Consider the following 23,776-nt stretch of genomic DNA (forward strand, 5'->3'; position numbering starts at 1 on the left):
TGGACAATCTATAAACAACCCAAATGATTTTCTTTGATACCAAGCAGTCCTTTTAAGGACAGAGCTCACATGGTGGCTCCTCCGCCAACAGGCAGCTCATTGGTTCAGCCCAAAAATGTGCAGCCAAGATTCACTGTTCTCATTGCCTACAGTTTTTTCCTCTTTTCTCTCACACAAATCTGGTCTGTGCCTTTGTTTCTCATTTAGTCTACTAGCTGACTCCTTCCCATATGAGAAAACACTACCAAATATCTAACTCATGTTGAGATGTCTAAAATAACTCATGCTGCCATTTTATATTTGTAAAACAAACTTTCTCTCCTCATCCCTGGGCCCCCAAACATCCATAAGGTGAAACAGGCCAAAAAAACAGGGGGAAAGGGAGGTGAGAGCTATTAAAACAATTCCTTGGGGGCACCTGGGTGGCTCAGTGGTTGAGCATCTGCCTTCGGCTCAGGTCATGATCCCAGGGTCCTGGGATCAAGTCCTGCATCGGGCTCCCGGCATGGAGCCTGCTTCTCCCTCTGCCTGTGTCTCTGCCTCTCTCTCTCTCTCTCTCTCTCTCTCTCTTTCCCTGTGTCTCTCATGAATGAATAAATAAATAAAAATCTTTAAAAAATAAAAATAAAAAAAATAGTCGTTTTCTTTCATCATCAACAATAGCCAAGCTATGGAAAGAGTCCAAACGTCCAGCAACTGATGAAGGGATAAAGAAGACGTGGTGTATATTTATTATATATTCTATATATGGGGTGAAATATAATGGAATATGACTCAGCCATCAAAAAGAATGAAATGTTGCCATTTGCAATGACATGGACGGAGCTAGAGTGTATGAAGCTAAGTGAAATAAGTCAGTCAGAGAGAGACAAATACCCCGTATGATCTCACACACACGTGGAATTTAAGGAAGAAAACAGATGAACATAAGGGAAGGACTAAAAAAAGGAGAGATGGAAGCAAACCATAAGAGATTCTCAATGAGAACAGAGGGTTGATGGAGGGAGGTGGTGGGGAGGGGGGCGATGGGCTAGATGGGTGCTGGGGGTTCAGGAGGGCACTTGTGAGGAGCACTGGGTTTGTATGTCAGTGATGAATCCTTGACTTCTACTCCTAAGTCCAACATTGACTATATGTTAACTAACTAAAATTTAATTTTTTTAAAAAAAGAATCATTGCTCTCTGTTCCTGCGGAACATTATCTCGGTAGGAAACCAGCTGCCCAGCTCTAACTAACCACCCACTAACTGCCTGGATAATCAGAGGGGTGGGGAGGGCAGCAACCCTCAGGCCCACAGTGCACATGAACACGGAAAACTGGCTCAGGACTCACGGGGTCTCACTGGGACCCTCCCAGGGGCTCTGCCTCTCCAGCCCACCCCTCCTGAGCTTGCCCCCTCTCTTGGCCAGCCTGCCTTTCCTAGGTCTCTCTTCTTCCTTCCTCACTTCTCAAATGGTCACTGTGTCCTCTTCCTTCCTGTGACTGATGCTTACATTCCTGAGAATATCAAAGTCTCAACTACCGCACATACGTACTCTAGAAAGTGGACATGGGGTCAGGGAAACACCCATCCCCTGCAGCAGAAACGTCTGGGAGGAAGGGCACAATCCCTGGCTGACTCCCAGCTGCCCCCCGGGGGACGGTACGGAGTCTGGCCCTGGGGAAATGTCTCCAAGGCTATCTGCTCAAGGTCAGCCCAGGCTCTCCTCAGGCTCACAAGCCACCCCTTCCCCTTCGTCGCACTCTGTATGGCCCTCTCAACCCCATAATCTTCTCAACTCCTCCTCTACCTTCCTCGCCTACATTTGGAAATTGCTGGTAACCCCCAGACTCCAGAGTGGCCTCAAAAAACCAAGACCCGTCACAACACAACAGTGGCCACCACACAGAGCTCAGGCAGTGGGCCTCCTCTCTCCCTTCTTCACACAGGAGGGGGCCGAAGGGCTCCCTTGTTTCATCTTTTTCTCTCTTTCCTTCCTTTTCTTTCTTTCTAAAATTCCTATAGAGGGGGGCATAACCTCTTCACTCTCTACATCTATGCCCTCTGTCCGGCCCACAGACGCTCTTCTATTTATTCCTGAGAGACACAGAGAGGGAGGCAGAGACATAAGCAGAGGGAGAAGCAGGCTCCCTGTGGGGAACCCGAAGTGGGACTTGAGCCCAGGACACTGGGATCATGACCTGAACCCAAGGCGGATGCTCAACCACTGAGCCACCCAGACACCCCCCCACAGATGCAATTTATTCAGATGTTCAGCGAGGAAACTTCATTCCCAGCGAGCTAAGATTTGGCTTCCTGAATGTCATCCTTTCCACTTATTTGGGAAAAAGAAAGCTTGAAGAACTGCGGTACATAACCCTTTGCCTTTTTACACAGGGATTAGCCTACTTTAACTTCCCATTATAAGTGAAATAAGAAATAAGTGTCATTATAACGGACGTCCCTTCTCATACTATGAGTGGCTGGGGAGCTTCATAACCTCACTGCTCTGCTCTTTGGATGCTAGACTGGGGGGCCTGTGCTCGTGGCTAACCCTCCCCCGATCTGCCTTTCTCAGCCACTCAACAGCATTCGCTCCTACTAGTGGGTGCACAGTGTTTCTGATGGACCGTGGATGATGGAATGTCAGGGACAGTCACATGGGGGGCTAATGGGAGCCCAGCAAGGGGTCAGGGTGGGACGGGAGACCAGAGGTCAGGCCAACCTGGTGCAGATGCAAAGGGGCACCTCTCCGGGGCTCATCACCTGCTTTTGTGCCAAGTCTTAACTGCTCTCAGATTGTGACATGTGGGTGGCCTTCCCTGCTCACTGAGTGACATGCCAGTTCTCTCATTCCACCCTTGGTTTCAAAAGCAGACAAGGTACGTTCACCCTACCTTTCTAAGGAAGGCGACTGGTTTGCCTTGTCCGGCCCCTGGGTCACTGTCAGAGACCCAGTGGCCCCCAACAGAGAGAGACGGGTTCCCCCCAACGGGATCATCGTTCAACAAGCTGGCTGGATCAGTCGCCTCAAATGGAACAGTCACTTCTCCCGTGAAACCGCGGCCTTCCCATGGAGCCTACTAATAATTTGGCCAAGTGGGGTACGGGCCTTCAAATGTGGGTGAAGGACACCAAGGAAACATTTAGCCGTCCTCCTCCTTACAATTTAATTGCCCCCCCCCCAACTACTCCGTCTGTCCGTCTGTCTGTGGAGGGCAGGCACCTGGAACCTCCCCGCCAGCCGCCCTCGCTCTGGTTCCCCCGTTGAGGCCACACGTCTGCCCTCCTGACTTCCTCCACTTACCGTAGAGCAGGAGCGACGCCGGCCCAAGGCCCAGGGTCTCACAACCAGACACCCCCTCGTCATGCAGACTCTGCAGCAAGACGCCCCGCACCAACTCCTCATTCATCATGTACCGCATAAAGCTGTCGTCCTCGGAAGGAACCCCAAACTGCAGGTGGTAGGCTATCGTGGCATTTTCACCGCTGAAAGGCACAGCAGACAGACACAGCGACAAATGTCAGCGGGATCACACTGCCACTCGGGAAACTGACTTCAGCAGGAGCCTATTTGCAGTTCCTCGGGTTCTCCCAGTAGGAAATAGCACAGGGCCCGGTGTCCTAGAAGGACCCTCTTCTGTCATTTCCTCACAAAAAGGTAGGGGGACCCCACCCTCTTCCTTCCACCTAAAACCCACCTTCTGGGAGACCAGTGTTAGAGGCCGTGGAAGGGAGAGTCAGGGAAGGTCCAAGGCTGGCCCACGGTGGGTGAAGCAGGCTCCCCGCGGGGAGCCCCAAGCGGGACTCGATCCCAGCACCCCAGGATCTGCCGCTCAACCACTGAGCCCACCCAGGCGTCCCTGGGTTCTCCTGTTTACTCCCCTCCCATGTTCCCACGCTCCATCCACCCTCTCCCTGCCCTGACAGGCGCTGCTCAGGACTATTTGGTTTAACCAGTTCACTCCTTGGCCTATAAAATGTTCAAGGTAAGCCCCGCGCTCCCCGCCCCCGGCTGGCCCCCGACTCCTGACCCCACAGGCCGCCCTGCAAGGGCAGCAGCAAATCCCACCTGCCCGGTTGGTCTCTGAGGTGAGAAACTTTATGTTGGCAAATCGAACTCCAATAAAACATAAATAAATAAATATTTAGATAGATATTTAGATAGAGAGATAGAATGGTAGATAGATATTTAGATATTTAGATAGATGATAGATAAATATTTAGATATTTAGAGAGAGAGAGAGAGAGAGAGAGAGGAACTCGCCCTGTCCCATTCCCATCTCCCGGCTCCAGCTCTGCAGGGCTCAGCAAAGGGACCTAAGGAAAAGGAGTTTTCATCTCCCTGGAACGTACCTTTCCATCACCAGAATAAAAATGATCACAGGGCGTCCTCGCTTAATTAGCAGCTGACGCCGCTCGTCAAAGGCCAGCTCGGCATTTAGGTTTGCCAAAGGCATCCTGTGACCTTGCTTCGAGAAGGCCCAGATGAAGAGCCAGCAGTCAAATAATCACAAGGGGCCCCGTCTGAGACACCCCCCACCCCCCGGACCCTCCCAGGAGCCCCAATCGGCCCACGGGGGAACCCCCACCCCCGGCTCACGATGGGGAGCCAGTGCCCTCTGGTGACCAGAGGTCACCCAGGCCACCCCTCCGCCTAGAAACCGCGACCCCCAGTAGGGTGGGCAACCCTGCAGTTCAAACGCAGGACACACCAGCAACCCCTGGCCGGGTGTGCTGCTCCGGGCACGCTGGAAGTGCGTGTTCACACTCAGCCGGCCACACGAGCTTGCAGGTGTCATCATTTGCACCCGAGCCCCGCCTCCGATGACTGCCCTCCGTGGTCACCGGCTGGACACACAGTCACTGGCATCCCACGGTGGGCAAGGCTCACCTCGGCTGCCTGGTGACCAGAGGCTGGCTTTCAGGAGACCAAACCAGGTGAAAGGGAGGGTGGCCCCGCCTAACTCTGTCCCACCCCCTAGCGCCAAGGCCCACTGCGGCAGGTCACCCACTGGGGGACTTTAGACAGGAGGCCAGATTTTGAAGCAAAAGGAGAGATTTGCAAGAAAACAGAACCCTGGGGGCTTTGCCTGGCTGCCCCCCCCGCCCAAGGTCAGAATGGGCCTGGCAGCTGATGAACCAAGGAGCCTCCCAGAAGGTTCCTTAGGGGCTTGGCCCGGACAGGACTGAGGCCAGTATCCCCAGGCTCTGGCTCTCTCCTGCCCACTAGCAGCAGCATGTTTTGGGGGGTCAATGGCTTTTGTTTCTCGATTCAATATTGTTAAAACACTGCCTGCACTTCTTGGCACGAAAAAAAAATGCTTCCTGTACAGAGCTCCTCTATCCCAAATCCTAAAACCCTTGGGTTTTTCTTTCACATCACTTTGAAAAGCAAATTCCCTAACATTAGGTCTTCAGAGGTCTAGCCACGTTTGACTCAACTTGAGGATGTCTTTTTCCCCCATGTCCACCCCAACCCATCATGCAATCCCACCTCCTCTAGAGCCATGATATGGGGCTGGATTCTTGGAAAGAAGCAGGTTGAGTGTCTTTCCTTTCTGGGCTCAATCTTTAAATTGCAAGTTGGGGCAATTACTTGGAGGAAGATGTGTTGGGCTTTCCTACTGGCATTTTAATACCCACAATTTGCGATTGAAATGAGCTATGTCAGGGCAGCCCTGGTGGTGGCACAGCGGTTTAGGGCTACCTGCAGCCCAGGGCGTGACCCTGGAGACCCTGGATCGAGTCCCTCGTCAGGCTGTCTGCATGGTGCCTGCTTCTCCCTCTGCCTATGTCTCTGCCTCTCTCTCTCTCTCTCTGTCTGTATGAATAAAAAAAAAAGAAAGAAAAAGAAAGAAAGAAAGAAAGAAAGAAAGAAAGAAAGAAAGAAAGAAAGAGAAAGAAAGGAAGGAAGAAAGAAAGAAAGGAGCCATGTCAGGGATGTCACCCCAAGGTAACACACACCACGGGGGTTCCATAAGGGAAGAGGAACAGTGTTGGTTCCAGGGCAATCCGTCACTGTAGGCGCTTTCAGACTTCGGGTCCCTATTGGTCCCATCTCATTGTGCCACTACCTGCTTTCCATGTTTCCCCTCCTATCTGCACCGTGTTTATGTTCTGGTAAATGTGGACTTTGAGAGGGGGGATTTCAATACAGAGCTATCTTCCATGGTCATACTCCAGAGGTACCTTAGGAATAGCGGATAATAAAGCTTTGCCACATAAATCTTGTCCTAACAATACAAAAAGACAATCAAATGACTCCCCCACACATATACCTTTTATCTAAGTCCTGTAGACAGAGACACAAATATTTAAGATTAAGAGACGTAAAAAGAAAAACTATATGTGTGCGTAAAAGCTCTATATGCTTGGTACATAAAGCATATATGGCAAATGTAAGTATAGAAGAAACCACACCAAGCCCGTTGATGGCAGTCCATTCAGCGGAAGGGAGTGAAATGTACTGTGTGTATGGAATTGTCTGGAACATGCAGTATCCGGGGGTAGCAGGCTGGGGTGGAAGGGAGAAGGTAGGCTTTTCCCTTATGACATGTCTTTATATTTTTAATGATACAAGGGGCAGGGAATCCTTATGTTCCTCAAAAGCAAAAGCTAGTGTACGGATTATATCATTTATATCACATTACTACTGGAGATCTGTTTTTTTTTTTCTTTTTAAGTAGGCTCCATCCAGCATGGAGCCCAATGTGGGGCTTGAATTCACGACTCTGAGATCAAGATGATCAAGAGCTGAGACGAAGAGTCGGATGCCTAACTGACAGAGCCACCCGGGTGCCCTTTGAGATCTATTTCTAGTCCTACCTGTAGCTTATTTGAGCATCTGCTGTTAAACAGGAATGGTTTACCCAGGACTGGCTTTTCCTCTCTTTTCCGTGTGACCTTATTAAGACATACAACTAATAGGGGCTTGACTGCGCTCCTTTGTACAATCAGGAAGTTGAGCTGGTGGGTGTCCAAAGCCCCTTCCAAAGCCAACAGTCTGTGATTTTCTCATTGGTTCCCTCTGTGCTTTGAGACTCGGGAAGTCTTTCTAGATAAATGGTGATCGGTGTCGCTTTCTAGAGGAGACGGCCAACATGGAACTCTCCACATTCTTACCTGAAGTCCGTCATTTCCACTGAAGTGAAGTAACGACTGAGAGATGGGGATGAAGTGTACACATCTGTGAGCTGAAACAAACAGGAACAAGTAAGACAACCACACGCATCACAGCTGGATCACACTGCAGATCACCTGACAAAGCAAAACTACTGGGACACAGATTCCACGCTAGCGCTAGGATCCACTTATCTGCAGGCTCTGGATCAAGAAACAGGAGGGTGTGCGCCCACCCCCATCAAAACTCAAGTTAACACTCATTTAAAAGAACCTCATTTATAAGGAGCAAGTGACCAGGCTGGGATTTCCAACATCTCTCGCACGTTGCGATGACACCTATGGCCTTCATGGTGAGAATGGTCAGCAGCCTGAGCCCACACGGACCCCGAGGACCCTGGAGAGGAGATAACACTAAAGTGGCTGGGCAGGTAGCAGAACAGGCCACTCAGGACATGTCATGGGACATGTCATGGGACAAGTGCTTATTCTCTGCTTTCTGTAGAGCTTCGTTGTACAGAGAAACAGCCAAGGGAGCCCCATATAGCACTTTCCCCTGGATAAAGGGACTGGATGAGGCTGGTGGATAACTGCAGAGTTCTTACTGGATGCATGAAATACTGTAATCACACGCCAGAAATGACACCTGTGAGCCCACAACCCACGTTTCTCACCTTCACATTTTACAATATTTAGTTCAGCCCTTCACTCTAAGAAACAAAACAAAGCTAAAGCTACTCCTACACTGTTTTTCCTCCCTCCCACCCCCAACTGAAGGTTCTAACCATTGATTGTCCTGAAGTGGGCGTGTGTTCCTTTTCACGCCTGTTTTTATAAATGTAATACTTCTTTGTGTGATCCTAACGATTCATAATGAGTTTGCTTTAATTCAAATAAAAGGTGCCACATTCTACACAGTCTTCCATGACTTGCCTTTTTTCACTCAAAATTACGTTTGCTATTTACCCGAGATGGAGGTTGTTCAAGGTAACTCCTAACTCCTGCAGAGATCCCATTAAATGATTCCATACACCAACTTTCCCATTCCCCTATGCCGGTGACGTGCATCATTTGAGATTTTCTCTTATCACTAACTCTGCCCAAGTAATCATCCTTGAACATTTCTGCGCCTCTTTTCCGTACTTGTGAAAGCTTCCCTTGAGCATGTGCAGAGAAATGGAACTGGTGCATCCAAGAGTGGGTGCGTCTCCAACCCACCACATTCTTGCCAAGTTGCTCTCCATCTGAGCAGGTCTACGTGCTCCATTCCCCACACCCTTGCTGGCACCTAGTGTTGTGAGATTTTTTTTAAAAATTATTGCCAACACAAGGGGTATAAAACCACTTTACATTGCTTCAATTTGCACTGTTACTAGGGGGGGTTGAGCATCTTTTCATGTGTGTTTATGAACTCCTTTGGGATGGTTCACCTTCGACTTGCCTCTTGGCTTCCTGTCTTTCTCCTGGGTTGTCTGCTTCTTGGCCGTATCTGTATCTTCTGTATCTGAAGTTTTGGTGTTATATTCTGGACATTAGTTGCTTCTACATTACCAATATCTATCTTCTCCTTGTCTTTGATTAGCCTTTTCATCATGTTTCAGAGACGGGAATGCCAGCCAATAGGACTTGAAGACAGGCAGCTGAATGTACTTACGTTGTACTTTTGTAAAATTGGCATTTGAAGGTTACATGCCTTGGTCTTTTGCAGATGGGATCCAGCAGAAATCGGGAGGACCGCCCTGGGATCTGGCCATACTCTCTACTATGGACCCAGCTCTGGGGCTGCGGAGAGCCCACCTCCAGGCCTCTGAGAGCCCAGCCACGCAGACTTCTGCCTAGCATGAAGTCTTAGTCTTTGACATGTTTCTGGAAGGCTCAGTGGCATCCAATGGCCTCCTAGTGCCAAGGTGACTGGCCCAGCTGCACCCATTATGGCTCAGTGCCCTAATACCTCATCCGGTGGCAAGTAGCAGTACCCCGAGGAGAGCTCTGTTCCTTTTGTCTTCCACTCAATTCCAAACGGAATCTCAAGGAGCCTACACTTCCATACACTCCCACTTGAATCACCTGCTGACAATTCAATCCCTTCGAGGCGGAGCAGGGGGGATCAGAGCACCTACGGTTTGTATGCCTCCAGTCTTGTCATTTCTGTTGCGATCTTCATGAGAACATGACACAAGAGGCATTACTCCCCCTTCCCTTTTTACTAATAAAGGAAACAGCATTCGGAAAGGTTATGAAACCTGCTCAAGGTCACTCTACTCATAAGGAATTCAGTGCTAGGTGTTACAGACACTAAAACCCACCTTCTTCACATTTTACCACACTGCCCAGTGGGGATGAAGCAAGAGGAAAGGTTCCAGAGTATCAAGGAGGAAAGAAGCAACAAGTGATAAGAAGTTTGGGAAAAATGACTGAGTCACCTTACAGTTTTTGAGCCCCAGAGAAAAGAATGCTGCCAACAGGCCAATGCAGGAAGTAAGAAAGTGGCTCTCACAGGGCTGCTCAGAGCAACAGGGAGGAGGAGGAGGAGCAGCCTATAGATGGGGTTTTATTTTTCCAAGCACTTCCTTACACACACACACACACACACACACACACACACAAACAAACAAATGTGTTCTGGCAAGGATGCTGTCCTTCTAGCCTTCTCTGTTCCCTCTCTCCTCTCCTTCCTTTTTAATCTTTAGGGCCTAGTATTGTTTTGCGCATAGTAGGCTCTCGGAAAAAGTTGCTAAGCTAAAATTTTACATTAAGAGCTGGAATGGTGTCCCAGATCACTTCTAGTGTCCACTCTGGTTTTTTTTGGCGACATGGTGCCCTGCTGTCATTAGGACATGTTCACACACCTGGGAGCTGTTAACCACACTACTTTGGGCCTGCAGAAGTGAAATGGGGGGCCCCTCACCCCTTGCTCTGGAGTCCCACACTAACACGGTGCTCCCTGAGCTAGGCGCCCAGTGAGCTGAACCACAGTTGGGTAGTCACGAATTCGGGACCTGGGAGGTATCTTCCCCGTGTTACCAGAGGTGCCACTGTTAATTCCTGCATCTAGCGCACAGGCCAGGGTAACACAGCTAACAGGAGGGCTTAAGCAGAGCAAGGGCCCCAAAAGGAAGAGAACTCTGGGGGTGGAATAAGGGAGAGGCTCGAAAAACTGTTTAGAAAAGCAAGACAAGGGATGCCTGCGTGGCTCAGCGGTTGAACATCTGCCTTTAGCTCAGGGTGTGATCCCGGGGTACAGGATCGAGTCCCACATCGGGCTACCCGCAGGGAGCCTACTTCTCCCTCTGCCTATGTCTCTGCCTCTCTCTCTGTGTCTCTCATGAACAAATAAATGAAATCTTAAAAAAAAAAGAAAAAAGGGGGGGAAGCAAGACAATAAAGCAAAAGCGAGGACTTGGTGTTCCACTATCCACTCCCATTCACCTTCCATATCCGGAAACCTCTAGAAGTTGGCCTGAGCAAATGAAAGAATGGGGTTCTTGACCTGACAGTAAGACTAGTATCTCTTAAGCTCTCTCTTTTGTTCCTGAGCATATTTGGTTGAGACACCAGGGGGCAGCAGCTTTTTCACCTCTTGGTGCCTTAGCTCTTATCTGTAAACCAGGCCATTCTTTTTTTTTTTTTTTAATGTATGTAGTTCTTTATATGCATCTTATATGCACCTGTGGGTATACAGGAAAAGTACAGGATTTCCATTTATCAGAGAAGGAATAGCTCAAACAGGCCTGTGAACTTGTCCCCAGGATCGTGCCAGCCCCTGATCCTTTGCCACTACACAGCAATGAGCTAAAAATACCTACAGAATCTGTTCATGTTGGCTCTGTGCAAGCGATAGGCTCTTAGCTGAATGATTAACATCTATTTCCCTTTGACATACAGAATTTGGTCTGTAACACGTGACACATTTGGATGCTGAATCATCGCACTTCTGCACAGCAAATGTAAAACCCCTGGCTGAAAAAAAAAAAAAAATTCAAGAAGAAAAAGGCAAGAGGCAACCTGCCCTTGAAGCAAGTGGAAGAAAAGGATGAAAAGAGCCTTGCAGATAAAATTTAAACAAGCAAAAGAAGGAGGAAGAGAAGCCCAGGTCATCATCCCAGAGCACAAGCTCTTGTGATCAAGGAGCAATCAAATAACATGCACTTGGGTACCCAGAAACTAACTCTGGGGTGACCAAGATGGAATCCCCTCCTGCCCAAGCTTTTGTAGGAATCAGATGGAAACTAAATGAAGGTGACTCACACCATTCCACCTATCTATCAACTGCAGAGAAGAGTGCAATGGATGGCAGGCTAGACTTGCTTAGATTGTCTTATCAAATACTTTTCTGGGTCTGGCTGTGAACCCAACCAACGCTCACGGTGAGGATGCATGTCCTTGTATTGCACAAAGGACCTTCTCCTACATTTCCTGCTCCACAGAACAAAGCCACCATCCACCCACTAGGTCACCCAACCAGGAGCCTGGAGTCGTGTTCTCCCTGACTCCCACATCCCACCAGCCATAAAGTCCCATTGAGTAAAAAGACTTCGTAAATGTCTCTTGAATCCTCCATATCCCTCCTGCCACTTCCCTGGGTCGAGGCCCCCACATTGATCACCAGGACGACTTACTGCAGTACCTTCTAACTAAGCTCTCAGCCTCCAGGATTTCTCTACCACCACACAGCAGGACTAAAATGAAAAGCTGACCATGTCAACAAGCAGATGAAAATGCTTCAGTGCCTTACCAAAGAGTAGGAACACCTTCATGCCTCACTCCTGCGGGTCCCCACCACTCTGTAGGCCGAGGCAGCAGGACACTGCGGTGCAGACCCCCTAACGATCTCTGCTCTTTGATCAAGAACACTCCTGCCTCATCTTTCAAGACTCATCCTGAGTAGCACTTCCTGCAAGAAGTCCTCCAAGTCCTCCAAGTCCTTTCCATCCCAACCCCAGGTAGTTTAGATGACCCTCCTTGGTGCTTGTCAAATATTCTGTGCATGTCTCCATGAGAAAACACTTCACACTGTTTTAGAACTATCCATTTAACTGTTGCCTCCACTTGGACTGGGGGCCCTGGCACTTGGCATATTTTCTGGCACATCACAGATCTTCAGGGACACTACAGGTTGAATCAAACGTGAGACCAGAGTAAGGAAACAGAACACGGTCCTCCTGAGTAAGGGACAGGTGTGGGTAGGGTAGGGGGCTACAGGGTCAGGCTCACAGGAATCCCCAAAATGCTGACATGTGAGGAAACCAGAGATAAGGGAACAAACCAGGCCACGCTGTCCTAGGTGTGGGTGGGGAAGGGGACTTTTTTACGACAGTTATCTGTGACCAACAAAGAATAACCAGGCCCCCCCAAAGAAGTAAGCTGTTATGGATGTTATCACCGGTCCTTACTCAAACCAAGACATCACAAGAATCATAAGGCCACAAGCTGGTCAGTTCTACATAAAAGACTGTCAGCGGGGGCCCACGGTGGCGACCCTGTCGGGACCCCTCTCACTCCTGACAGCTTTTTTCTGTATCCTTGCTTAATAAACTTCTGTCTCTTTACTCACTCTCCTTTGTCCTCAAGATTCATTCTTGGACTCCGTGAGACAAGAACCTAACTCTCCTGCTTCACTCCAGGGCCCCTTTCGGTGGAGGGTAGGGCTCTTCTCTCAGCCCTTTGCACTATAGAAAAACCACTTCTAAGCATCTTTTTCTGCCAAAATCCAGACAAAGAAGCCAAGCCTGCAGCTACTTACTTGACAGTGCCAGGCCCACTCTTCTGGAAGAACCCGCATTCTAATGTTAAGAACTCTGTCAACAATGCTGAAGATATAATTACCTTTTTGGTGAGCAAGTGAGGCAATTCCTCTTCAGTAACACACTCCTCTGGAATCTTTAGCATGACCAAGAAGGTTTTATTTGATGATAATTCAAGTATTTCGTTTGCATCTTCATCGATGTAAGTTACTAAAAGGAGGGGATTAAAAGGAAAGGAAACACATGCTTACACACATCGGCCAATGAGCACTGATCAAGGAGAAAGCCTGACAGAGTCAGCAAGTACAAGCAGAAACGCTTTGTCTCCTCGGTGACCCCAAATAAAGACAGGGGCTTGCCTCCGTTGTGATAAAAATTTTGTTTGTTTTAACGCATAAGAGGTCCCAGATTCCAGTGAATACAAACTGGGGGCAAAGCCAGTGGGAGGATGTGGGAAGAACATGAATTTCTTGGCTAAATTGAACCTGTCGCTTTAGTTCTGTACACGGGTGTCAAGGCAGGTGCTTGGAGAGGGTCTATACGGGCTGAACGATGGGGGAGGCAGGAGGGGACAGGGATTGGGAGCAAGGAACATCAGTGAATCACCTTAGTACTGGGCCGTTAGAGACCAGGATGAGGAGGGGACGATGTCATGGACCGGAACAGAGCGGGAACTAGACGTGAGCACGTGAACCATGTCTTGGAATCTCCCAGCAGACAAGGGATGGGGATGAAGCCACCCCTCTGTAGTCTGTCCCATGGGAGAGAAATGTTGACCCCCCCCCCCCTTCTGACACACTCTGTTTGTAGAAGGGAAACCAAAGTGCACTCAGAGCCCCAGGGCCCGAAAGCCTGGCATTCCTGGCACAGTGAGTTCTGTGCGGCTGCTGGGGCTCTAATCGTGGTGAGCTAATGGACTGTTAAGCAGTTAAAGCCAAAGGAAAAACACAGCAGGTCAGGAGCCAGGAGCTGGAGGCTGGCACTCGAGGTGCTCACTCTGCTCCCGGGCTCCCCAACCGCTGGCTGGGCTGCAGGATCCCAGCCTCTGGGGCCCTGAGAAAGGCGTGGGTGGCGCAACCAGAGCTCACGCTGCCTTAGACCTGACTCGCAGACCTCATGCTTCAGACATAACCTAAGCAGCCACTTTTGCTGGACTTTGAAAAAGCGGTGGGAAGGCAGGTGAAAAGAAGTAAGAATCCGGATTCTTATTCCCTGAGAAAGTTCAGGAAATGTGAGGCCCAAGGAGCAAGGGAATGTGCAGGCAAGAGTTCACAGGGCCTGAGTGACCAGTGCAGAGAGGCCTGCACAAGGCGGGGCCCTGGCTGGCCTCTGGGACCCTGGGTCTGGGGAGGGTTCCCTCCTTCCTCTCCCAGGAGGGCCTCACTGCGCCTCAGAACGCTGGTACGAACAACCTGGCTTACGCTCAACACCCTTCCCTCAGGGCAGCTGGAATTTTAGTATGTTCCAGGCAGAGGCCACCTGCTGGATCCAACCCCAGCAAAACCCTCGCACGGAGCCCCAGACGGGCGCCCCGGTGGACAGCACTTCTCTTGTGTTGTTGCATCTCATCATTGCAGCAATTAAGCGTGTCCTCGCCTTCGTGCCTGGTTTCCTCTCCATTCTGCTATGATGAGTCTCGACTGATGTGATTTGACATGGGGTCTGGGAGCGAATGGCCAAGAAAGAATTCGTGATATGTTTTGGGGGCCAAAAAGGTGGTTTTATTAAAGCAGGCGGACGGAAAAAATAAAATAAAAAAAAATAAAATAAAATAAAAAAATTAAAAAAAAAAAATAAAGCAGGCGGACGGGACCCACAGGCAGAAAGAGCTGCACTCAGGTCTTGAGGAGCCATTGATTATTACCTTTAAGTTGGGAGGGGTGGAGAAAAAGGAAGTTTCCAGAAGGATTTTCATTTGTTAAAGAAGACTTATGGAATCCTGGAGGCCTAGCTATTGTCAAGCTGGGGTGGTTTGTTTTTCCCCTCCAGCAAGGCATTAACCTGAAGACAGTTGGGAGTTCCCAGAGGAATGTCCCAGTCCCCACTCAAGTATTTGTCAATGGGCTTCAGGTTATGAAGAATTTCTTTATCTACATTTCCTTTTTTGCCTTTGCTCTCGTCTATAATCATCTCTATGACTATATGCTGAGCCTCATGAATTCTCTCAGCAAATCACTGGATCTAGGAGTGATTTTGAGGACCCCAAACATAAGGAATTATTCCCACACCCTTATTTGTTGCAGGTCATTACATTATTTGGTCTGACAATAAAGTTATGTCCTCATAGCTGAAAACTTGCCAAGTACAGGAAATTGCAGCAAAACAAGAAAAAAATACTGAGAACCCTTGAATCAATGAGTTTCCCCCACATTTTATATTATATATATTAAGTGTTGGGCACCTGGGTGGCTCAGATGGTTAAGCACCTGCCTTGGGCTCAGGTCATGATCTCAGGGCCCTGGGATCAAGCCCTGAGTCAGGCTCCCTGCTCAATGGAGCATCTGCTTCTCCCTCTGGCTCTGCCCCTCCCCCTGCACATGCTCTCTCACTCATTCTCTCACTCTCTCTCTCTCTGTCAAATAATTTTTTAAAAGTCTTTTAAGTCTTAATGAAAAGGTAATTTGTATCCTACTTTTTGTTGTTTGTTACTGTCATTGCTTTATTTGCCTTGATCCTCCTATTGTTGTTAACATAACAAAAGCCATCCCCCTCCCCTGCCGTGTTTGGAATTCCTTGCAAAGAGTACCCTGAAATGCCAGATGTGTTCAGGAGATGATGGAGGTTGTCAACCGTCTCCCAGGAAAGAAGTGGAGGAAAATCTGGTGATGGGTGGGAAGAAAGGGAACTAACTGGGAGAGATGAGGCAGAGAGGCCACTAGACATAGGATAGGGAGAGACTGATTTTGACCGAAGGGCAGTGGCACCCAGAAGGAAGGAGGAGGGAAGGGGAAAGCCTGCGATGGCAGAAACAGCTGGCTTTCCCCGGTAGCCAGACTTCGTTTGAACCTCAGTGTTGGCTAATAGTTCTTAGCCATGGAATCTGAGCCAGTCACTTAAGTCTCTGAGGCTGTTTTCTCAGCACAAATATCAACATGTCCATGGAGATGGGAAAGGTGGAGACCAACACATAAAAGTATCCGGCAGGATGCCCTGCAGGAAGTAGGCAGGTACTGATGAAAGTTGCTATCAAGACACTACCAAGGAATGATTGGATAAGACTGGGTGAGGTTTGGCCACTACCTAGATATAGGAGACAAGAAGGGATCAGAAACAGTTCAAGATATCAGGCCCAGACAACAAGAAAAATAGCTGCTGTACCAAGCGTTACGTACACTCAGCTATGCACTTGAGAATTCTCAAATCAACCCCATCAGGTGCCTGGGTGGCTCAGTCAGTTAAGCATCTGCCTTTGGCTCAGGTCATGATCTCAGTGTCCTGGGAACGAGCCCCACATGGCTCTGCTTCTCCCTCTCCACCTGCCCCCCCCCCAACACACACACACACTCTTTTAAATAAATTTTAAAAATCAACCCTCTGAGATACATTTTGATGTTTTCATTTTTAAATGAAGATGCTGAAGCTTCGAGAAAATGTATAATTTGTTCAGGTCAATTGAGCTAGTAAGCAGGAGAGTCAAGGTCCACTTACAGACTCAGATTCAGCGATTTTTTATATTTTACAAATGTGGAACCTGAGGCCAAGGTGGGGGGGGGGGGAAGGGTGTCTGAAAGAATTTGCCCAAAGTTGCACAAATGGAAGGGTGCCAGAGCTAGAGCTTGACTATGAAACTATAAAGAGTGAGCTAACTGGGGAAGAAGGGGATACAAACAAATAGTTTCATGCAATGACTGAGGTGGTTATTGCCAGGTAGAGATTTTCAACAAAGAGTATGACTAAATCTAAAGAAAAGTGTGTGGATGCAGCTCTACGAGTCACATGCAAGAGGGGTGGCTGCTGCCTTGGCAGTAAATGAGATCCTTAAGGCAAAGGATGCAGCGTGTGAAGACAAGCCTCATGCACCACATGTGGACGCCAAGGGCAGAAACAGCAGGAGACGTAAGGTCCAGAAGTTCTCTAGACCCACAAGAGTACAACACACTCAACAGAGCTGAAGGCTGCAAGTAGGGCAGGGATGCGGGAAAGGCCACTAGGCTTCACGCTCAAGCGATTACTGCTAACCTCGGGAAATACAACTTGGAACCAATGGGTTAGGAGTGAGCAGGAGGCAAGATCCAAATGCAGACCTCTGTTTCTAGAAGTTTGCCAGTGAAAAAAGTGCAAGAGAAAAAAATTCCTCAAATGAAGGAGCAGGATTCCGACGGAAGAAAGTTTTGAAGGACAGACCATGCTAACCAACACATTGGAAGAGGCCCAAGTTGAGGAGAGCCTGAAGATGCTTAGTGAGACATGGAGATACCATATGAGGTTGGAGACAACAGGTGAAAACACAAGGAAACTTCAAGGAACAGGGCCTAGAGTTCTGCCAAGTTCCTACCCCAAGGACCTGGCTTGTTTGCTAATGCTGTCTACCAGGGGTTTTCCCATGAGTCACCCTACACCAGGGAGCACTGCCCTGTGCAACCTGTCTGCCTGCCAACACACTGTGACAGCATAAACCGTGGCTCTTACACCCAGCTCAAAGGCAAAACAATCCAACCCATGGCCCTTGTGAAGTCCCTGGCTCTATCTCAGTACTGTAGCGTTCCCACTCTAGGAAAAACCTGTATGGGAAGAGAGTTCAGAAGTCAGACAGAAAGCCATAATGCTGGGGAATATCATATAAGGGTCCTTGGATTGTTAACTCTGATCACCTTTAAATTATATCTCCAAGTATCCACCTACCTGTCACAGTTTGGCTTTTATAATATTTAAAATACTTTGTCCACTCCAGTAGGGGTTTCATTACTAGGGGTGCTCCTCTCCCCTCCCTGGCTGGGGCAAATCGGTGAAAAAGGCAGAAGAACCCCAGAGGATGCTTAATTAACTGATCCTCCAAATTACCCAGAAAGATGACTTTGAGAGAGAGGCGAAGGCTTTTTTTTTTTTTTTTTTTTTCTCCTTTCCATTTACATCAGGGAATTTATACTTCTTTAGGGAGACAAGGAGAAGCCATCATTATCTTTTCCCTCATGAACTGAAGACAAAACCAAGCCTCCAGACTCAACAGGATTCCCTGGGCTTTGCTCCCCAAATTGGACGCTTTAAAAAGATTTCACTGTCTACCATAAGCCTCTCCTGCACAGTGTGGGTGCAGCCCCAGCTCAGTGCCTTGAGCTGAGCCATGGTCCTGAATTTGCCATCACTTCAATGGCATGTCAAGGGCAGAGCGGTGGGACACCCACCCCAGATGCAGGCAATTAACGGTGTACGGCTTGTAGAAACTTAGCAATAATAAAACAGACCAGGGTTGACGGTGGTCCTCAGCAGTGTCAGCGACAAGATATACCTCTGCACCGAACACTTCACCCCGGGCACCCCACTGTCCCCTCCTCAACTCGTTCCCCCTTCTAACTGGGACCTGTTCATGGTCCACTTCTGTGTCCACTCCAGCTCCACGGTTATTAACACCTCAGCCTCTGAGCCGCAGCTACTACAGAGCCCTGTGACGGGAGAGTGAGGAGCTGGGGGAGAGGAAGGAGGAGGCAAAAGGGCAAAAGGGCAAGAGCTCCTGAGGAACCTCACTTCCTTTTTTTGTTAGGATTTTATTTATTGTGATGAGGTAACTGGGTGATGGGCACTGAGGAGGGCACTTGATGGGATGAGCACTGCGTGTTATACTACATGCTGGCAAATTTAATTTAAATTTTAAAAATGTAAAAAAAGGATTTTATTTATTTATTCATGAGATACACAGAGAGAGAGGCAGAGACACAGGCAGAGGGAGAAGCAGGCTCCAGGCAGGGAGCCCAGTGTGGGACTCGATCCCAGGACTCCAGGGTCATGCTCTGGGCTGAAGGTAGATGCTCAACCGCTGAGCCACCTGGGTGTCCCGAAACCTCACTTCTCAATGAAGCCAGCCATATGTGCAGTCCTTAACTCTCCCAACACTGAGCTTTTCCAGCCAGCAGTGTTTTCCACACAGAGCTCAGAAGCTCTATAAATTTGATTCCTATCACTGAGGCTTGCCAAATAGGCAATGGCCAATCATTGCTTTTTTTTTTAAGATTTTTTTTATTTTTATTTATTTATTCATGAGAGAGAGAAAGAGAGAGAGAGGCAGAGGGAGAAGCAGGCTCCGTGCCAGGAGCCTGACCCGGGACTCGATCCCGGGACTCCAGGATCACGCCCTGGGCTAAAGGCGAGGCGCCAAACTGCTGAGCCACCCAGGGATCCCCAATCATTGCTTACTGTCATCCCAGAAGAACCTACGGAGCCACTCTGGGTGAGGCTGGGACTGTCAAGGAGGGGAGCCCTGTCCCCACCCCTTTTACCTATTGCATCCCCCCAACCCCACTCCTATACCACCTACCATGACTCCCCCCAAAGGCACAAACCCCCTGAGGGCTGAGGTGCCGCGTAAAGTAAAAGTATTTCTCCAATTTAAAAAATGTGCAAGTCTGCAAATCTCTTTACGGCATTAGCATTTGCAAATACAATCTTATAACCAAATGGAAAATGAAGTTTGCTACCACAAGTGTTACAGAGTTCTTCCCTGAATATTGTCCTATGAACTCTCACATCCCTTGAGAAACTATGGAAGGAAATGGACTCCTTTCCTCTGCAGATTGCTGTGGTGCGGTGAAGAGGTCCGATGATTTCTGAGAATGGAGGACAGCTCTTGGGTCTTGTGCTCTAGAATCCTGAATATTAAACCGGATATTAATAGAATATTAATCCTGGACCGGGATGCCTGGGTGGCTCAGCAGTTAAGCATCTGCCTTCAGCCCAGGGCGTGATCCTGGGGACCCTGGATCGAGTCCCACGTCGGGCTCCCTGCATGGAGCCTGCTTCTCCCTCTGCCTGTGTCTCTGCCTCTCTCTCTGTGTCTCTCATGAATAAATAAATAAAATCTTTAAAAAAATAAAATAAAAAAATAAACCAGCTGGATCTGTTGCATCGCCCTTGGTTATAGGCCCCAGATGCCAACAGACAAATTAGCCAATGTTCAGGATAGCACCACCTAATTGCGATGGGAAAAGGTTGCATGGCTCAACTTCAGTTTCAACACCCAGGAGTGGGAGTTGATGGGAAGAGGGAGTATGAAGGGTCACATCAAAACTCTTATCCTCAGCATTTCGGAGGAGGTGTAGCACCCCTTATCAACTTCTCCCTACCTCGAAACCAGCCTGTGGCCTCAAAGGATCACCATCATGTCACCTCAACTCTGCCCTAAGTAACTAAGCAAACACGGCACCTGCCTGAGAAACTCACACGCTGGAGGTTGGCATATGTCATCAGATTTTCCTATTTCTGGGCAGCCCAGGTGGCTCAGCGGTTTAGTGGCACCTTCAGCCCAGGGCGTGATCCTGGAGACCCGGGACGAGTCCCACGTCAGGGTCCCTGCGTGGAGCCTGCTTCTCCCTCTGCCTGTGTCTCTGCCTCTCTCTCTCCCTCTCTTTTTCTGTGTCTCTATGAATAAATAAATAAAATCTTAAAAAAAAAAAAAGATTTTCCTATTTCTTCATGGACTTTAATACCTTGAGAGGAGAAGAAGAGACTAGGAGAAGGGACAGGAGGTGAAGGGCAACTGTAGTTCCTGAAGAAATTTCCCAGAACCTCTTCTGGAGAGACTCAGGGGTTTCTCATCCAATATTGGGTTTATTAAAAAGAATCTGATTCAAGTTTGCTTTGTAAACACATACAGCACAAATATAATGAAGGTATTTCCAAAATAAGTTAAAGTAATGACATCACATAGATACATGGTTCCATAAAGTTTTTAAGATGCTTTCGAATGGGCTATTCATTATTTACCATTATAATAATGGACTAGGTATATCAGATGAAGTACAACGATTATTTTGTGAAACAACTGAGAAGAAGGAACTTTCAAATAAGCAGGTGGAGAGACACAATAAAATACAAATTAGTGTTTAAGCTAAAGCTTAAGTAATCTTCAAGATCCGGTGAGCAGATTATTTAAAGTAAAACACTGGTCTCCAGACTTCTTTCAGAGCTTATTAAACAAACAAAAAAATGAAATAAAACAAAGGACCATGGATAGCTACCACCCATACAACAATCCCAAATTCCCAAATTTTTCATATGAATTAAAACCAGTTTTAAATTCATATTATAAATCATGAAATAGCAATGAGCACATCTTCCATATGGATGTAAGTCATAAACAAACATTAAAGAAGTTCTTGAAATGCATCACCTCAGTCCTGTTTCAACCCTCTTACCTCCACTAAGACACAAGCTTACGATGATCACTACAATGAGACCTACGAAAACAGAGGCGATGACCATCCACAGTTTGCACTTCCCAATCAGTTTCTTATTACAGGAGCTCCAAGGGTTCTCCTTGTTGGCCTGGAAAGCAGAGGGACACTGTGAGGCGGTGACTGGTTTCCAGAAGCACTTCTGAAGGTTTGCAAAGCGCCAGTGATACCGAAATGAAGGCAGCAGGATCTTGCCATCCAGGGCCCACACTCCACAGTGAGGTTTACAAAGAAGCAGAACGGAACCTCACACAAGAGTGAGGGAGGGGCGCTGGGTGGCTCAGTCGGTGGCTCAGGTCATGACCCCAGGATCCTGGGATGGAGCCCAGAGTCTGGCTCCCTGCTTAGCCTCCCTGCTTAGAAGAGTCTGCTTCTCCCTCTCCCTCCCCCCCTCCCCTCTCTACCCCCACTGCTTGCATGCACATGTGCCCTCCCTCTCTCTCAAATAAATAAATACGTATTTTTTTTTAAATATGAGGTAGAAAATACCCTGGGAGCTCTGAGGTGGGAGGGAAAGGCAGGATTTTGAAGGATGGATGGAGAAAGGCATTCCAAAGCCAGGAGGGAGCATCCTCGATGCTGATTTAAAACGGAGTTGGCCAAGAGGCCCCTCTGATGGGACTGTGGGCTCCAGAGGTGAGTAATGATTGTTAAGATTAGGGACTGTGAAAGGCTGGAGGATACTCAAGAGGGTTTTCGATGCTGCCAGAGCCGTCTGGACCGACCCCGGTGTGTGCTGGGGACCTGTGGAAGGTTTTGGAGCACAAGAGCTGAGCTGAAGACTGAAGAGCAAAAGCATGTATGGTTTAGAGTGGGCGCACCAAGAAAAGGCGAAGGGGCTACCGCTGTGCCCCACACCACGTAATTAGGGCGTGGGATGGGAAACCAAAGGAAAGAAGGATGGGAGCTGCAGTGGGTGGAGTAAGGCCACGACTGCCATGGTCAACTGATAGCCAACACCATCTCGTTTTGGTCTAACAGGCCTGCAAGGGACCCATTAGCTCGGCTCCAAGGTGCAGTGAGAGAGTGGCCAGGGCGGATCCCACTGCGGGTCACTACAAAGCTGGCACCTTTTGTCCACCGCCCCCTGTGTCACCGTGCAGAGCTCCGGGTTATGAGCGTGCCTGGCTGCCACAGGGGTGCCACCACTCGGGGCCACCTCGTGCCCCTGCTTCCCCCTGAGCCAATAAGGAATTCCCACACAGACACCTTGGGCCACGATAAAATAAGAAAGCTAGCTCACAGGGCTGTTGTACAAACTAGATCCCGTACGTGAGGCACCTGCTAAACAAAGATTAGGAACCCAACACGTGGGAGGCATCATTACTCAGTGTTCTCCAGGCCCACAGAGCAGCACTTCTGCGGCCTTGCCCCGAACTGGCACCTGGTTCACTTTCTCTCCCATCCTGATTGCGGCGTGATGGCCACGAGGAAAGGAAATCGTTCACTTTAGGACTACAGTTCAACCTTGCTCAGAGAGAGGTTCCCAACCTGGCTGCACATCAGACTCCAGCGGAGGAGGAACTTAAATGCACACAGCTAGGCCCTACCTGGACACAGGGGACCAGATTGTAGAGGAGGTGGGGGTAGGCCCCAGTCTTTAATGTTTTTTTTTTTTTTTTCTTTATTCATTTGAGGGAGGGAGAGAGGCAGGGGCAGGGGGAGAGGGAGAAGCAGACTTGATGCAGGACTCGATCCCAGGACCCTGAGATCATGACCTGGACGAAAGGCAGATACCTAACCGACCGAGCCGCCCAAGTGCACACCACCCCCCTGTCCAGTCTGTATTTTGAGCCTCCCAGAGTGAATCAGGTGCTTTATCAGGGTTGAGACTTCCGTTCTGAAGCCCCATCACTCTCCAGGAGCCAGGTCAGACGTCTCCGTTTGCGGAGGCCTCCCTGCCACGTCACCCATGGAGAGATCCCCCGGGACGTGAGCTGTCCACACTGCTCATTTGTCCCTGCTTTGTCTGGTTTCATGTTCAAATATAAACAGATACCAGCCTATCTTCCAAGGTAAACTGAAACCAGATAGAAGGAGGGTGGGTGGTTCTTAAACTTCCTCGTTCTTATAAACCCACATCTGTGGCTCATTCAGGTATTGAGCACTGAATTCGTGTGTGTTGCTGAGTCATAGAGGGTTCTAGAATTTTTAAGAAGGCACTTTGAGGAATTGCAGAGTAGAGGTCACACTTCGGAGCCTCTTCGGTTCCGGTGTGACGGGAGTAATAAAGGGAACACGTGGACAGAAGAGACTGCTCTTGAGGTAAGTGTGTTTCTGGAGTCCAAGGACAGGGCCACCTCTCACCCCCGCCCCCAGGCTGAAAACTGCGCCAGAGCCACCAGAGCCAAGGGCTCAATAAGGCACATGGGGGAAAACGTCCCAGTACAAGGAATCTTCTACTTCCCAGGGAACAGAAACGTATCTTCCTACTTACAGAGCTCGTGAGAACAAAATGACCTGCTGCCCTACTCAGTCCTTCTACAAGGGGCAGCCAGGACACTAAGATTAGTGCAAAACGAAAGGGGCTGGAGTCTCACTCAGA

General features: G+C 48.8%; 1 protein-coding gene and 1 long non-coding RNA gene across 2 annotated transcripts in view; one reads left to right on the top strand and one right to left on the bottom strand.

Annotated features, from left to right (window-relative positions):
• C35H3orf52 (chromosome 35 C3orf52 homolog) overlaps positions 1 to 23,776 on the bottom strand; it is a 29,044-nt gene that overhangs the window by 2,182 nt on the left and 3,086 nt on the right. Inside the window, exons 2-5 of the mRNA XM_077884669.1 lie at positions 21,193 to 21,322; positions 12,930 to 13,057; positions 7,107 to 7,177; positions 3,289 to 3,470 (exon numbers count right to left, since the gene is read on the bottom strand). Coding sequence (XP_077740795.1) covers positions 3,289 to 3,470; positions 7,107 to 7,177; positions 12,930 to 13,057; positions 21,193 to 21,322 — 511 coding nt within the window. The remainder of the gene's footprint in view (positions 1 to 3,288; positions 3,471 to 7,106; positions 7,178 to 12,929; positions 13,058 to 21,192; positions 21,323 to 23,776) is intronic.
• LOC144305624 (uncharacterized) lies at positions 9,135 to 12,658 on the top strand. The gene is made up of 2 exons (XR_013372650.1): positions 9,135 to 9,224; positions 10,989 to 12,658. It is a non-coding gene; the product is annotated as an uncharacterized LOC144305624 (long non-coding RNA).

Source organism: Canis aureus, chromosome 35, assembly GCF_053574225.1.
Source record: "Canis aureus isolate CA01 chromosome 35, VMU_Caureus_v.1.0, whole genome shotgun sequence".
Classification (NCBI taxonomy): domain Eukaryota; kingdom Metazoa; phylum Chordata; class Mammalia; order Carnivora; family Canidae; genus Canis; species Canis aureus.